This window comes from Ammospiza caudacuta, chromosome 4, assembly GCF_027887145.1.
Source record: "Ammospiza caudacuta isolate bAmmCau1 chromosome 4, bAmmCau1.pri, whole genome shotgun sequence".
NCBI lineage: Eukaryota > Metazoa > Chordata > Aves > Passeriformes > Passerellidae > Ammospiza > Ammospiza caudacuta.
The window spans coordinates 25,999,883-26,012,592 of record NC_080596.1 but is presented as its reverse complement, the minus strand read 5'-3'; the positions used below and the strand labels follow the sequence as shown (position 1 = coordinate 26,012,592).

The 12,710-nt window shown below is 48.2% G+C and overlaps 1 protein-coding gene across 3 annotated transcripts in view; it reads left to right on the top strand.

Annotated features, from left to right (window-relative positions):
* Positions 1–12,710, top strand: part of SLC4A4 (solute carrier family 4 member 4) — a 125,987-nt gene that overhangs the window by 107,246 nt on the left and 6,031 nt on the right. For all 3 annotated transcript variants that reach the window (XM_058803472.1, XM_058803473.1, XM_058803475.1), the window contains 7 exons: positions 651–764; positions 1,122–1,283; positions 3,047–3,225; positions 3,841–3,913; positions 7,282–7,350; positions 8,590–8,763; positions 10,660–10,821. In XM_058803472.1, coding sequence (XP_058659455.1) covers positions 651–764; positions 1,122–1,283; positions 3,047–3,225; positions 3,841–3,913; positions 7,282–7,350; positions 8,590–8,763; positions 10,660–10,821 — 933 coding nt within the window. The remainder of the gene's footprint in view (positions 1–650; positions 765–1,121; positions 1,284–3,046; positions 3,226–3,840; positions 3,914–7,281; positions 7,351–8,589; positions 8,764–10,659; positions 10,822–12,710) is intronic.

Genomic DNA, 12,710 nt, shown 5'->3' with positions numbered 1-12,710 from the left:
GTGAGCCAAAGCCATTTCTCTCTGAGACTGCCCCGTTTCTGGCATCCTGACACACAGGGATTTATCCTGCATGGATGTTTACTGTTCCACTGTGTTACAATTGAACCTCTCTTATTTTTAATACAAAGGAAACAAATTCCATCCGGACTGGAATGCAGCTCAATTTATCTGTAACCATGCAAACCCAAGAAACCTGGAAGGAACAGCTCACACAGTTCCAGGCTAGCACAGTGCCTCCTGTGTGGTTAAATTCTGGGGTCTGATCACTGGCAACTCTAAGTTGTTGTATTCCAGTGACTTCAGGAGAGCTGCAGTCTTAGGGATTTAGCTGGGAAGCCTGGTTTGTTTTCTTGTCTGCTTAGTTTGACTTATTACTTGAACAGCAAACAGTGTCATCTCTGCCAGTCCTTCAGAGTATCTCATTTGTGGAAGTTTGTGCTGTTTCTATGCCTCCATTTAGGCTTTCAGAGAGCACAGTAAAGTACCAAGGCATGTGTGGCAAATGACACTGGACATGATGGTGGCCATATTTGTGGGGGAAGGAATGATGAGCTTGTCCTGCCAGTGTTTGCCATGTGGGCACTAAAGTAAGGGTGAAATGCTGTTCTGTGGTGCTAACTCCTGTGGTTATGGTACCACGTCTCTTTCAGGCCCGGAAGCTCATTAGTGACTTTGCCATTATCCTGTCCATTTTGATCTTCTGTGGAATTGATGCCCTGGTTGGTGTGGACACACCAAAACTAATTGTGCCAAGTGAATTCAAGGTATGTTGTTGTCAGCTTGTTTGCTGGCTTTTGGAAGAGGTTCCTTTTCCCTTGCACCTGCCCTGTGTGACTTGCCCTCAGAATGGGAATGTAGTCAGCAGTCTGGAAAGGGCCTGTTTACTCAGAGGCTTAGGGTTAGGAGGCTTTTTGTTAGCATCATTTTAATTGGCTGGTTTATCTCCTAAATTCTGCCTCCATACTTGGAGCCTTTGACTGATGTTAATGGATGGGATGAAATTGCCACAAACCTGAAGTGTCTCCCTGGAGCTCCATTGCTGGAAGCAGACCTGGCTTTAGGATTTCATCACCCCTGTACTGTGCCTCTAACACAAGCTTTCTTTTCCTTGCCCTTCAAAGCCAACCAGTCCCGAGAGGGGTTGGTTTATCCCACCTTTTGGAGGGAACCCGTGGTGGGTGTACCTGGCAGCAGCCATCCCTGCCCTGCTGGTGACCATCCTCATCTTCATGGACCAGCAGATCACCGCCGTTATCGTCAACAGGAAGGAGCACAAGCTCAAGGTGGGTGTGCCTTGTGCCTGGAGCATAGGCAGGGGCTTTTCCCCCTGCCACCTTCCTCCCCATGGACATGAGCCTATTCCCTGGCACTGGCTGCTGTTTCTAAGCAGGAAAAGTGGCTTTGTGACCAAAGCTGCACGGTGCTGTCAAATACCAGCAATAAGCTGGAGAGATTTGGGACATATCAAGGGCATAGCCTCAGCTGGATGTTATTTAAAGAAGAGCTGATATGTAACAGCCTAAAATGTAGTCATGTTTTTAAAACAAACTTTCCAGACCAGTGGTATGCAGTTTTTCATGCCTGTAGGGTTTTTTTTCTGTTCCCCTGCATGGTCAGTTCTATTGGAAAATATTAAATTCCTGTGAAAGAAGATTGTCTCTTCCTGCTCACAGGGCATGTTTCAAGTGGTCTGACCTGTGGGAGTAATGGCTCCCTCAAAACACAGGCAGGGGTGGGTCATTATTTAGATACCTGCTTTATCAGTTATCAGGAGAGCTGTTGGAAATGGGAAGGGAGCTTCTGCTTGGAAAAGAGGAGGATGTTTCAATTCATGTGGTCACTGTAAATGTTAGACAAGTAATGTGTAATTTAAGACCATCCTGAGCCCAACCTGGAGGAGAGAGTTGAAGTACCAGGGAATGGGAATGGCTTCTTATGCACAGTGATGACTGCTGGCTGATGATTTAAAAAACCCCTCAGAACATCCTTGTTTGCTACCTGGATCTGAGCAGATAAACTCAATATTGGGCCTTCATGTTCCTCAGAGATGGCTAAGCAGTTTTAGGTCTGTCTCTTGTACCTGACCAAGCAGACATAGCATTTTCTTCAGCACTGTAAGAAAATATTCACTGTTCTTCCCTCATGAGGAAGAGGCCCCTCATCTCTGCAGCTTATGAACCGCTGAATGTGGTTTTGCTGTCAGCACTGGCTGTACTTTTTTAGCAACAAAGTTATAAACACTCCAGTACTCCAAAGTACTGTTTGATGTAAAAAATGTATTCCCTGCTTCCTTTGTTTATGGTGTGAATATGGTATTTTGTGGAATTGAGGGTTCACAAGCCCCATCTTGTTGTTCCACACCAAAAAACACTTCTATACACAAGATCTGCTGTAGGAAAAAGATGTTTTTTTCTGCTCATCCCTTGCTGAAGTGTTGGCACGGTACTGCTGGGTGCTCATCCCGGTGCCACCAGCCAGCCAAGGTAAGCAGTGCACGTGTCAGGAAAACAGTGAGGACTATTCAAGAGAAGCTGGATTGCCCTCCCTCCTGGGTCATCCTAGGCCTGGATCATTTTCTTTTTTCCAATAAAATCAAGCTGAATGGGATTTTAAAAAGGTTAATCTGTTTTAAAATAGCAAACCTTAGAGGTTTGTCCACTGTTTTTCTGAAGATCCCTTTTCTTGGTGGCTCTTTTGTTTCTTCTCTTGGCACTTGTGACTGCTGGAATTCCTGTTTTATTTCATTACAGGATTTTGAAAATAGAGGATCAGAGGTGTTTGAAAAGGAGTCAGGAACAAGGGCAGCTTTCTCCCCTGGGTAGGGAATGAGGCTTCAGCTGTTCCTGTTGCACTCCTGAAGGAGCATAGCATTGTGTCGTGAGGGAGATGCTTCCTTATGCTGTTCACAGGATCCAATGTATTTCTGGTGTTTGGGTCTGTTGGCCAGGATGCTGCAGAAGGAAATGCTGCCTGTCCAGCATTCCTCTGCCCTGCTCCAGAGGCATTTGGAATAATTAAGCTGAAGGTTGTTTGTCTCCCTCCACAGAAAGGTGCTGGATATCATCTGGATTTGTTCTGGGTGGCCATTCTGATGATTGTCTGCTCCTTTATGGGGCTGCCCTGGTACGTGGCTGCTACCGTCATCTCCATCGCTCACATCGACAGCCTGAAGATGGAGACGGAGACTTCAGCCCCTGGAGAGCAGCCCAAGTTTTTGGGAGTGAGGTATGTCCCACCAGGAAGTCTCAATTACTTCGTTTGCAAAATCCTTTTGCACAAAGAATTTTGTGCTGCCTTTTCCCTATTTCCAAAGCCAGGTCCTTGAGCGAGCCCCCTTGTGGCTCCTCCAAAGTTTACTTGGCCACATCAGGTGCAGTGTTCCTGTGTTAAAGGAAATAAATTTCCTGCAGGCTTCTCTATCCAGGGAAATGAAGCAAATTCCTTAGCAAATGTAATGGTCAAACATACAAACCTATCATACCTAGTGCAAGCAGCTTTACTTAATGAAGCATCTTTTTCATGTGTTTGGGTGCTTTAATTAAGTGGTCTGAAGTGCTTCCAGTGGGATTACTCCTGGAAATCAGGCAGCTTATTTAGGTAACTAGATGGAAATTTTATGGCATGTCTTTCAGCATTCTGAAATATTACTGGCCGAGGTGTTTTTGGGTGTGGAGGGCCAATGGTGGAACAAAACTGTCTGAGGTTTAAAACAGAGGTCTGGCTCAGGATCCAGCCACCTGCCTGAGGCTGTTGGATGAAAAATGTGGCTGCAGAAATGAGTTTTGGGGATTCCTGTTGGTGTTCAGTACTTGGGGTCCTGACTCAGTGATGTTGTTTCAGGGAGCAGAGAGTCACTGGTGTGATCGTTTTCATCCTGACCGGCGTGTCTGTCTTCATGGCTCCCATCCTGAAGGTAAGGACTGTTTGCAGTTCTTTGAAGGCTTGAATCCAAACCTTTTGGAAGGAAACACCAACATGGTTGTAGTGTGCTAGAACAGTCACCAAGTTCAGGGCTGGGGTTCTTGGGCACTGTGGTCTTTTTCATTTTAAGGTTATTTCTCCATGTTTGCATAAAGTTAAGCTCCCTTTTCTTTTATACCTCCACTCTTTCTTTTATGGAAAACATGTTCTGGATAAAGCTCAGACTATGGAAAACATGTTTCTGGAGGAAGCAGTCCAATTAAATGGCATTTCTTAGTCTTTGAACCGGTTTTTTCCTGTAAGTTTAGCCAAAGCTCTGGATAGATGTGCTGCTGATGGACCATTGCATTTAGGTAGGTTGTTGTTTTCCAAGACCAGAGATTTGGTGCATGTAGCCATGGAGAAATGCATCCTTAGTGGATCATCAGATTGTAGAAGGAAACTGGAGAACCTGTCTTGTGGAGGATGCTGCCTTCTCTGGGGATAGTGATGGAAGTGGTGCCAAGCATGGACATACTGTCCAGCAGGAGGTGTCAGCTGCAGGAGCCCTTACCCATGGATCCATAGGCCTATGGTAGGAGCAGAAGATGTCAGAGCAGCAGCACTGTGCATTGTAACCACAGCACCGAGCAGATGGGTGTCTGGAAGAGCATTTGTGGAGGCTGCACAGAAGATTTTGGAGGCTGCAGGGCCAGTGAGGCACAGTGTGATGTGAGCCTGAGGGGAAGAGGCAGGCAGGGAACAGTGACTCTCCCTGTGGAGGGAGTGGAGACAGTAGCTTTCCATGCCAGTGTGTTCCTGTTCTTAATTTCTAAGGCTGTTTGTACAGCTCGAATTTTGGTGTCTCAGGTAACAGTTTCCACCTCCACACGATCAGGCATTTCCATGCCTTTAATTTAATGCCTGATTGTGATAATCCTGCTTGTTCGTTTTTGTGACCTTTCCCTGCAAGATCCCTCTTCCTCTATCCCACTGGGGTCTGTTACTTCCCCTGTTATTGCTTCAGTCATTCATTCTTTGTCTGTGCTTCCCCTAAGACAATGTGTGAGGAAGATCCTCGCTGGAGGACGCCTGAGGATAAGTCAGCATGCTGCTGGCCCATGTGCCAGAGGGAAGGACCTGGCAGGATTTCAGGACCTTTAGCAAATTCCAGTGGCAGGGTCCTGCTGGAGAGAGCTGCCCTGTTAAATGCATTGCAGAACATTTCAGTCTTCTCCTGCCAGCGGCAAATTGAACGTTGACAATCCCAAATTTAATAAACCAGGCAATCCACGGAATAATCCCAGCTTTGTTTGCTGAGGTCTTTGCGGTGGTTGTGCTGGTTTTGGATGGTGCTGGTGTTTCTGCTCAGCCCAGGCAGATCTCCACAGAAACATCCTTGGTCCTGCTGGGAGGGTAACAGGCTCTTTCCTATAAATACAGTTTTAGTCCTGTTGGCCTGCAGCAGCTTTGTTTGGGGGCCAAAGCCAGCACCCCCATTGTTAGGGAATGCTTTGCCAAGAGAAAGTCTTCCAAAATGACAGCACCACTTGCTGCTCTGCAGGCTCAGGTACTGAGGTTTCACCTCAGGATAATGTACAGGATTAATCATGATGGAATGCTGAAATTGTTCTTACTTTTAAAAAAACCCATGGAAATAAATAGAAGGGCAGGAGAGGAGAGCAGTGAAAATGAGCTGGCAAGCTCAGCTCTTGCTTACTGTATTGTGTTGTGTGTCATCTCAGGGATGATGATCACCCACAGCTTTGTGAAGCCCCTGCCGGGTCCCTGTCCCTCTCACAGCAGAGCTGTTGGCAGAGCCCAGAAAAAGCTGCAGAAAAAACTTTTACCTTCAGATGGGAAACAGCAGTGTGGCTCACTCAAGGGAGCAAATAAACCCAAGAGAAGGATGAGGTAGCAGTTCAGAAGCTCACAGGAAGGGACAGGCAGTGAGACTCAGGAAGGAAGGAGAAATGCAGGCAGGGAGGCTCTGGACAGCATAGGGCTGGGTGACTTTGGTGCTCATGTGGCCCCAGGGAAATGCCTGCTGGAAGCAATGAGCAAGGTGGTGGGGAATATGCGAAAACACTGCATAGCTGCAGTGTTGTTTGCCTCTCTGATGAGCTCAGTGCAGGGGTTGGAAGGGGAGGATTCCCAGCACAGGACTGCTTGGAGCAGTGGGTGCCATGGCCTGGCTGTGGCTGCCATTCAGTGGTAGTCCCCTGGCACTGCACTAGGGACTGTCCTTCGGAGCTCATTCCATCCTCCCTGGGCACCAGTAAATCCCACAGAGGCTGGTACTCAGCTCCTGCCTGTGGTTTGTTCCAGGCATCCCTGTTCCTGTCATGCCAGGCAGGCTGCCCACTCCTCTGGTGAGGGATAGAGACTCATTCCAGGCAGCCTGTCTGCTGCTCCCCTGCACCTTCCTCACTCCCAAAGGGAGGTGTGCCCCATGTGGAGGTATGGGCAGCACTTGGCACTTTGAGGGAGCAGAAAGTGATGTTTGAAAGAACATATCCTGGCAACAAAGAAAGGAAGTCAGTCCTGTATTTGGGAGTAATTCTGGATTAATGTGTGTGAGAGAGCAGGAAGAGATTGGTTTGGCACGACTGTTGTTGCTCAGGTGGGACTCCAAAGAACATCCTTTCTGCATGGATTTGCATGGTTTACTGAGCTGGACTGGACATGGAATCACAGGATTGTTTTAATTGGAAAAGCTCTCTAAGATCACCCAGTTCCACCAGCACTGCCAAAGTCACCACTAAACCATGTCCCCAGGAGCTGCCTTTAAATTCCTCCAGAGATGGCAACTCCAGCACTGCCCTGGAAACCCTGTGCCAGGGCTTGACAACCCTTTCTGTGAATGTGTTTTCCTAATATCCTACCTAAACCTCCCCTGGCACAACTTGAGTTACCTGGGAAAACACGGTGTACCACAAACTACAGGATTGTTCTGCCTTTCCTTCTTCTCTGCCTTCTGTTTCTAGTCACACCACAAATCAGAGGTGAAAGGCAGTTTGAAGCTCACTGGAACACATCTGCCCACCTGTTCCTTGACTTGCTGAGTGACTGGAATCGTGCCCTCTGGACAAGATGTCCAAGTCCTGGTGAACTGGGAGAGTGTGATTGCACAAATGTCCTTGTGTCTCTCAGAACACAGCAGGAGGATTTATTGTTTATTCAGCTTCATTTTATGAATTACATATTTACATATTGTTTCTTCAGCTTTATTACTTCCATGGCTTCATTCCTCTCTGTCATCCCCCCATGGGTGCAGTTTGGATGGCTGACAGGCTGGGAATGTTGTCCCACCACGTGTTAATGGTGTGTGGTATACAGGGAGGTTCTCACCTGGGCTCTCCTGCTCTTCTTGTCCCACAGTTCATTCCCATGCCCGTGCTCTATGGTGTCTTCCTCTACATGGGAGTTGCATCCCTCAATGGCGTGCAGGTGAGTCATCAGCCAGCACAGGGCTTCTCCCACAGCCCTCCAGCTTCACCCTTCTCCTTCACTGCCTCCTCCTCCTTCCCAAGAAGCCCATGAAGGGTGGCAGCTGCTGGCAAACTTAGCCACAACCCCGGGTGTCCTGAAATGGCAGACCAAGGGACAGTGGCCAAGTGGGCACTGGCAGTGCCGGGGTGCTTTGTGAAGACCTGGGTCCATCTTTGGCAACCAGGATGGGGCTTGGGGTAGCCTGGTCTGGTGGAAGGTGTCCTTGCCTATGGCAGAGGGGTGGAACAAGAGGATCCCCTTAGGATCCCCTCCAACCCAAACCATTCCAGGATTCTACAGGCTTCTGCCCCAGCTCAGGCTCGCTCCCAGGGTAGTTTGGGTCCTGTGCCACAGACTGAAGGCAAGGAAGGAGGATGATTTATGGCAGTGGGGTTGTTCCTCAATGCTGAGGAGCAGGGACATTGTTCTCCAGGGAGGGGAAGCCATTCCCCTCTCTTTGTCGTTGAGGAAATCTTACATAAGGAACCACTCTCATGCCCAGCGCCTGTAGCTGGCCCAAGGAGGCTGGAAGTGGTTTTGTTGCTTTCTGGCACCCTGTTAATTGAGGCCTTTCTTTTTCGTGCCGGGTTGTGCCCTGAGGGGAAGGGACTGCCTGTCCTGTGAGCCCCAGAATTCCCTCAGGCGTTCTGTAAAACAGCTCCAGCTTCCATTCAGTGCCGCGGTTCCGTCTGGTCCCGGCAGTGGGCAGTGAGCCCGCGCTCCGGCAGGGGACAACGAGGGGATTGTCCCGCTGCCCCGGGGCCGGCTCTCCTGCAGGGGATTTCCCCTGCTCCCGACCCAGGTGGTGGGGGGGCTGGGATCAACAGTGTTTTGTACTCACTGAGAAATCCCCATTTTGGTTTAGCTCCAAGTCCATCCGGTCCAGCACAGGGCACAGGGACACTGCTGGGAAAGCTGCCCATCTTCCTCGCTCTTTGGTGAGGTGCTGTTCTGTTTTCTGGCAAGGCAATGTCTGCCCTCGCCTCTGTTGACCTCTGCTCCTGATTTATTTGGGGAAAACAAAAGCACAGCTTCTAAAGGCTGAATATCTTTCCTTGGCAGGAGCAGGGAAAGGGAGGACAGCAAAAAATCCCCAGAGTGTGATGCTGACCCTGGTTTGGGCATTCATTTTGTTTTCTCTCTTTTTTTTTGTACATCCTGTGTTTCATTTCAACATCTCTTCCTTTTCATTTCCAGTTCATGGATCGGCTGAAGCTGCTCTTGATGCCTCTAAAACACCAGCCTGACTTCATCTACCTGCGCCACGTCCCGCTGCGCAGGGTGCACCTCTTCACCTTCCTGCAGGTGGTGTGCCTGGCCCTCCTCTGGATCCTCAAATCCACCGTGGCTGCCATCATATTCCCTGTCATGGTAGGTGTTGCTGTCCTTTCCAGCCCTCCCTTTCCCCACAGCCTGCTCCTTTCCCCCTTGGACACTCCTGTACATGTGTAAATCCAGCCTCTCCCTAGCGAGTCTGTGCCTCACAGCTCCACTCGTGGCACTCAGGGGGCTCAGTGTGACTGTGGCTGCCTTTCCATTAATCCTCTGGAGGAAAATGAGCCTGGAAAGTTAATTTTTTCCCAGGAAGGTGTAGTTAGTGTTGACCAGTCCTGGCTGCCAAGGTTAGATTTGTTGTGGTTTCTCCTTGAGCTGCATGAACCGAGGAGAGGTGCAGAGTTTCTGGCTTAGCCCACACTAGCTACCAGATGCAAAATGTCTCCCTGGCTTTTAAATAGCACAAATTGACAGAACCAAGAAGGAGGCTCAGTGCTAAGAGAGGTGTCAAAGGGAGGGAAAGGGAATGTCTCTTTTCCTTGGACTCCAGTAAAAAGACACTAATGTTGTTTACCCTCTGTGGGTGACTATTCATATTATTACTGGAATTATAGACACAGCTAGGCACTCTGGCTTGGAGATGGGTATGACTTGTGCAAAAGGCAAAGTTTTATGAAAGTCCTGAATAACTCTTGGTCCCAAGTCACTTAATTTCAGGTTTATGAACATGTAAAATCTGAGTTGTGGGGGCTGGTAGGAGCTGCAGTGCTTATGTAAGGGAGAGAGGGAGGGAGGGCAGAACCCAGGTGAAGAACAAGATGGTGAAATGAGAAGATTATGCCAGTTTAAAAAATCCTCCAAATGTTCCTGCTGAGACACATGCTCCTGTGAAAGATGTAAAAAATCAGTAATTCCCACTGATGTGGCATTCCATCGCAACTCCATGGCTGTGTTGCACTGATGTTGGAAGCTGAATGTAAAATTTCTTTGCCCATGCTAGAATCTGATTGCAACCCAAGACTGACCAAGTTTGTTAGAATGGTGCAGACTCAGGGAAGGCACAGCCACAGCTTCGATGGAGCTGGATATGATGGCAAAAAGCTCTATTTTCTGCACTCACGAGCAAAAAAGCACAAACTTCAGTTTGTGAGGATTCAGCCAGTGGCCAAGTCCCTGTTTATTTGGAGGAAAGGCATTTTCAGCACAGTAATCCACAGTGGGATGGTCACAGTGTCTGTGTGGTATCTTTCTCCCCTGACCAATTCCTCACATCCGTAATCGCCCCTCAGGTTATGCAAGTCAGAGCCTGAGATCTTCTCCTGGGAATTGTTTGTGCTGTGCATCAGGATGGCCTGGCACAAAGCTGTCCTTAAAGGCAGCTTCTTGGGAATAGGATACAGCTCCCAGCCCATTGCTGTACCCTCTGCAAAGCCTGTGTGGGATCTCAGTGGCCTCTGCTGGGGCTGTCAGGCCCAGTGTCCATGTAAGCACCCATTTCAGACATGTCCCTTCCTTCTTTCCCAGTGCTTTTGTTACAGTCTTGCACAGAACAAGCTTTTACTCCAGTTTCCTGCTGCCACAATCCCAGTAAACTTTATTCTGCAATCTCTGGGGGCGTGCATTGGCCCTTGTCTAATTTCTTAAAAGTTCAGCTGGGCAAGTGGTGAGAAATAAGTCAAGGTTTTATTACTCAGGCTGTCCTGTGAACCTGCCTCCAAAAGTAAATGAAAATGCTCATTTGTTTGCTCTTTATTTCCTGATACAAGAGTGTTAAATACAGGAGTATTCCACTGCTTCTGATTTTTTCTGACATGAGGCAGTGACAGCACAACCTCTTAAGCTGACAGAGATGTCCTGGGTGTTCACCACCTTCTTTGTATGTTCATTTACAGCCAGAATTCAAGAGTGTGGGCTTAGAAGCAGAACTGAGAGGAATGCAGTGTGCCAAGTGAAAGGTAAAATGTGACTGGGAATCCCTCTCTGCCTTTGCAGATCTTGGCCCTGGTGGCAGTCAGAAAAGCCATGGACTACCTCTTTTCCCAGCATGACTTAAGCTTTCTTGACGACGTCATTCCAGAAAAGGACAAGAAGAAGAAAGAGGATGAGAAGAAGAAGAAAAAGAAGAAGGGCAGTATGGACAGTGACAATGATGATGTAAGGAGCTTCCTGCTCTTGTCACATTGCTCCTCCCTAGGTAGCTAACCCCCTGCACATTCCATGCCCTGCCCAGTGCTGAGGCTGGACATTTGCCAGCCACTTGTGGAGCTGACAGCTCGGTCTGCCACTGCTGCAGCTAATGAGTCCCAAAGAAAACTTAATTCCTACACAGCCTTCCCTTTTCCAGCCTGTGGTGAGTGATTTGTGCATTGCTAGGGGTGAGGTTACACTTTCCAAGAGCACCAGGTACCTGCTGAGGTTTCATGCCCCTTGCTAGAATGCCTCTCATCACCCTGCCTCCTCCAGCTTCCCTCCTACACCTTTCTCCCCTTTGTTGTCTCTTACATTTTAGGAGGAGAATACTTTTTACCAGCAGCTCTGGTCCTACTGGTTTTCTTTTTTTTTTTTCAAGTATTTTTGTAATGGCTCTTTTGGAAAGCACAAAATAGGTGTGATTTGTCATATTGCAGAAAAAGCTGCTTGGTGTTGGTAAAACTCATCACCTCCATGTTTCCTGAGCATCCGTGCCCTCTGCAGTGCACTCTGGTCCTACCTCAGGTGGCAGCATGCCCTAAATAGTGAAAAGTGACCTGGCTAGGCCACACTCATGTGCCTTTGACTGTTCTCTTTCCTCCTGTATATGTAAGAAGAAGAAATGTAGTCTTGGTGCCTTTAAATGTTCTCCTGCTCAGGTCTAACTCAAATGCTTTAAATTTATGTTGAAGTGCTAAACACACTCCGTGGTGAGTTCTAAGCATGGTGTCACTTCTTCTGCTCATGTCCATGAAGAAGGGCCTTTCCTGGGCTGTAGGGAGAGGTAAGGTCACCTGAAGCTGGGAAAGAATCCCCTTTTAGCACAGCAGGAAAAACAGCTGGGAGGACTGGCTTTTAGTTGAGACAGCAAGCTGCCCTGTCCCATCATTGCTCCAGCTCCCAGGGTTTTCTTTAGCACCCTTGAGCAAACCCAGATGAGAGTAAAAGGGGCTCTGCTGAGGAATCAGCAATGGTTTGGCTCCATCCCCTCCTCCTGACTGGTGTGAATCCAGCAGTGTATGCCCAGCCATGGCTTCCCTCTCTCCTGTCTGTTTTAAGATATTTCCTCTCTTCCCAGGCTTTCCCTGAATTCCAGGTACAGTAATTAATCTAATGGGTAAAATATTTTATGCAAAATATTGGTCCTTAACTCTTGCTGGTTTTTTTCAGCACTTGCTTTTCCTAGCTTCCTGAACATACAGCACTGGGCACTTACTGGTTGGATTATTTTCACCCTTTCCCTTCCAGAAATATCCACCCCCAGAGTCAATCCAGTCAATCCTGTGGGATCTGGGGAGCAATGCATGGATCTGAGTTCAGCCAGGGAAGTTGCTGGGTGTCAGTTGTGCTTTCTTTGAGTTCTGCTTGTCCCTCAGCCTCATAAAAATAGTCTTGAGGAAACATCTTGATGTTGGAGTATGAAATGAGGCACTGGATATCAGTTATGTTAAAAAATAAATTAAAAATAAGAATAATAATCCAGGGAGAGCCAGTCTCTGGCCTCCGTAGTGTTTTCCTGCCCTGACTGGAAGGTCTCCTCCCTCTACCCTGGTGTTGTGGGTCTGGTTCTTTTCAGAAACAAAGATGTCCCAACATTTCTGGCAAATCCCACCTTCCTGCCTTTGCCAACTTAGGCAGTAACAGCCTTTGCTTGGCTTTGAGGAGTTCCCTTTATTTTTAAAAAAGCCAAACAATTCCAATCACTCCTGTTGAGCAGAAGCAGGTGGTGATAGAAGGCAGCGGGGGTGAAATCCTGCTGGTGCCCCAACTCTGGGGGACTCCAGCTTTTCCCTGTGCCCCATCCTGAGCTGGTTGCTGTTTCTCTGGCTGGGCCAGGGTTGCAGAATTCTTCC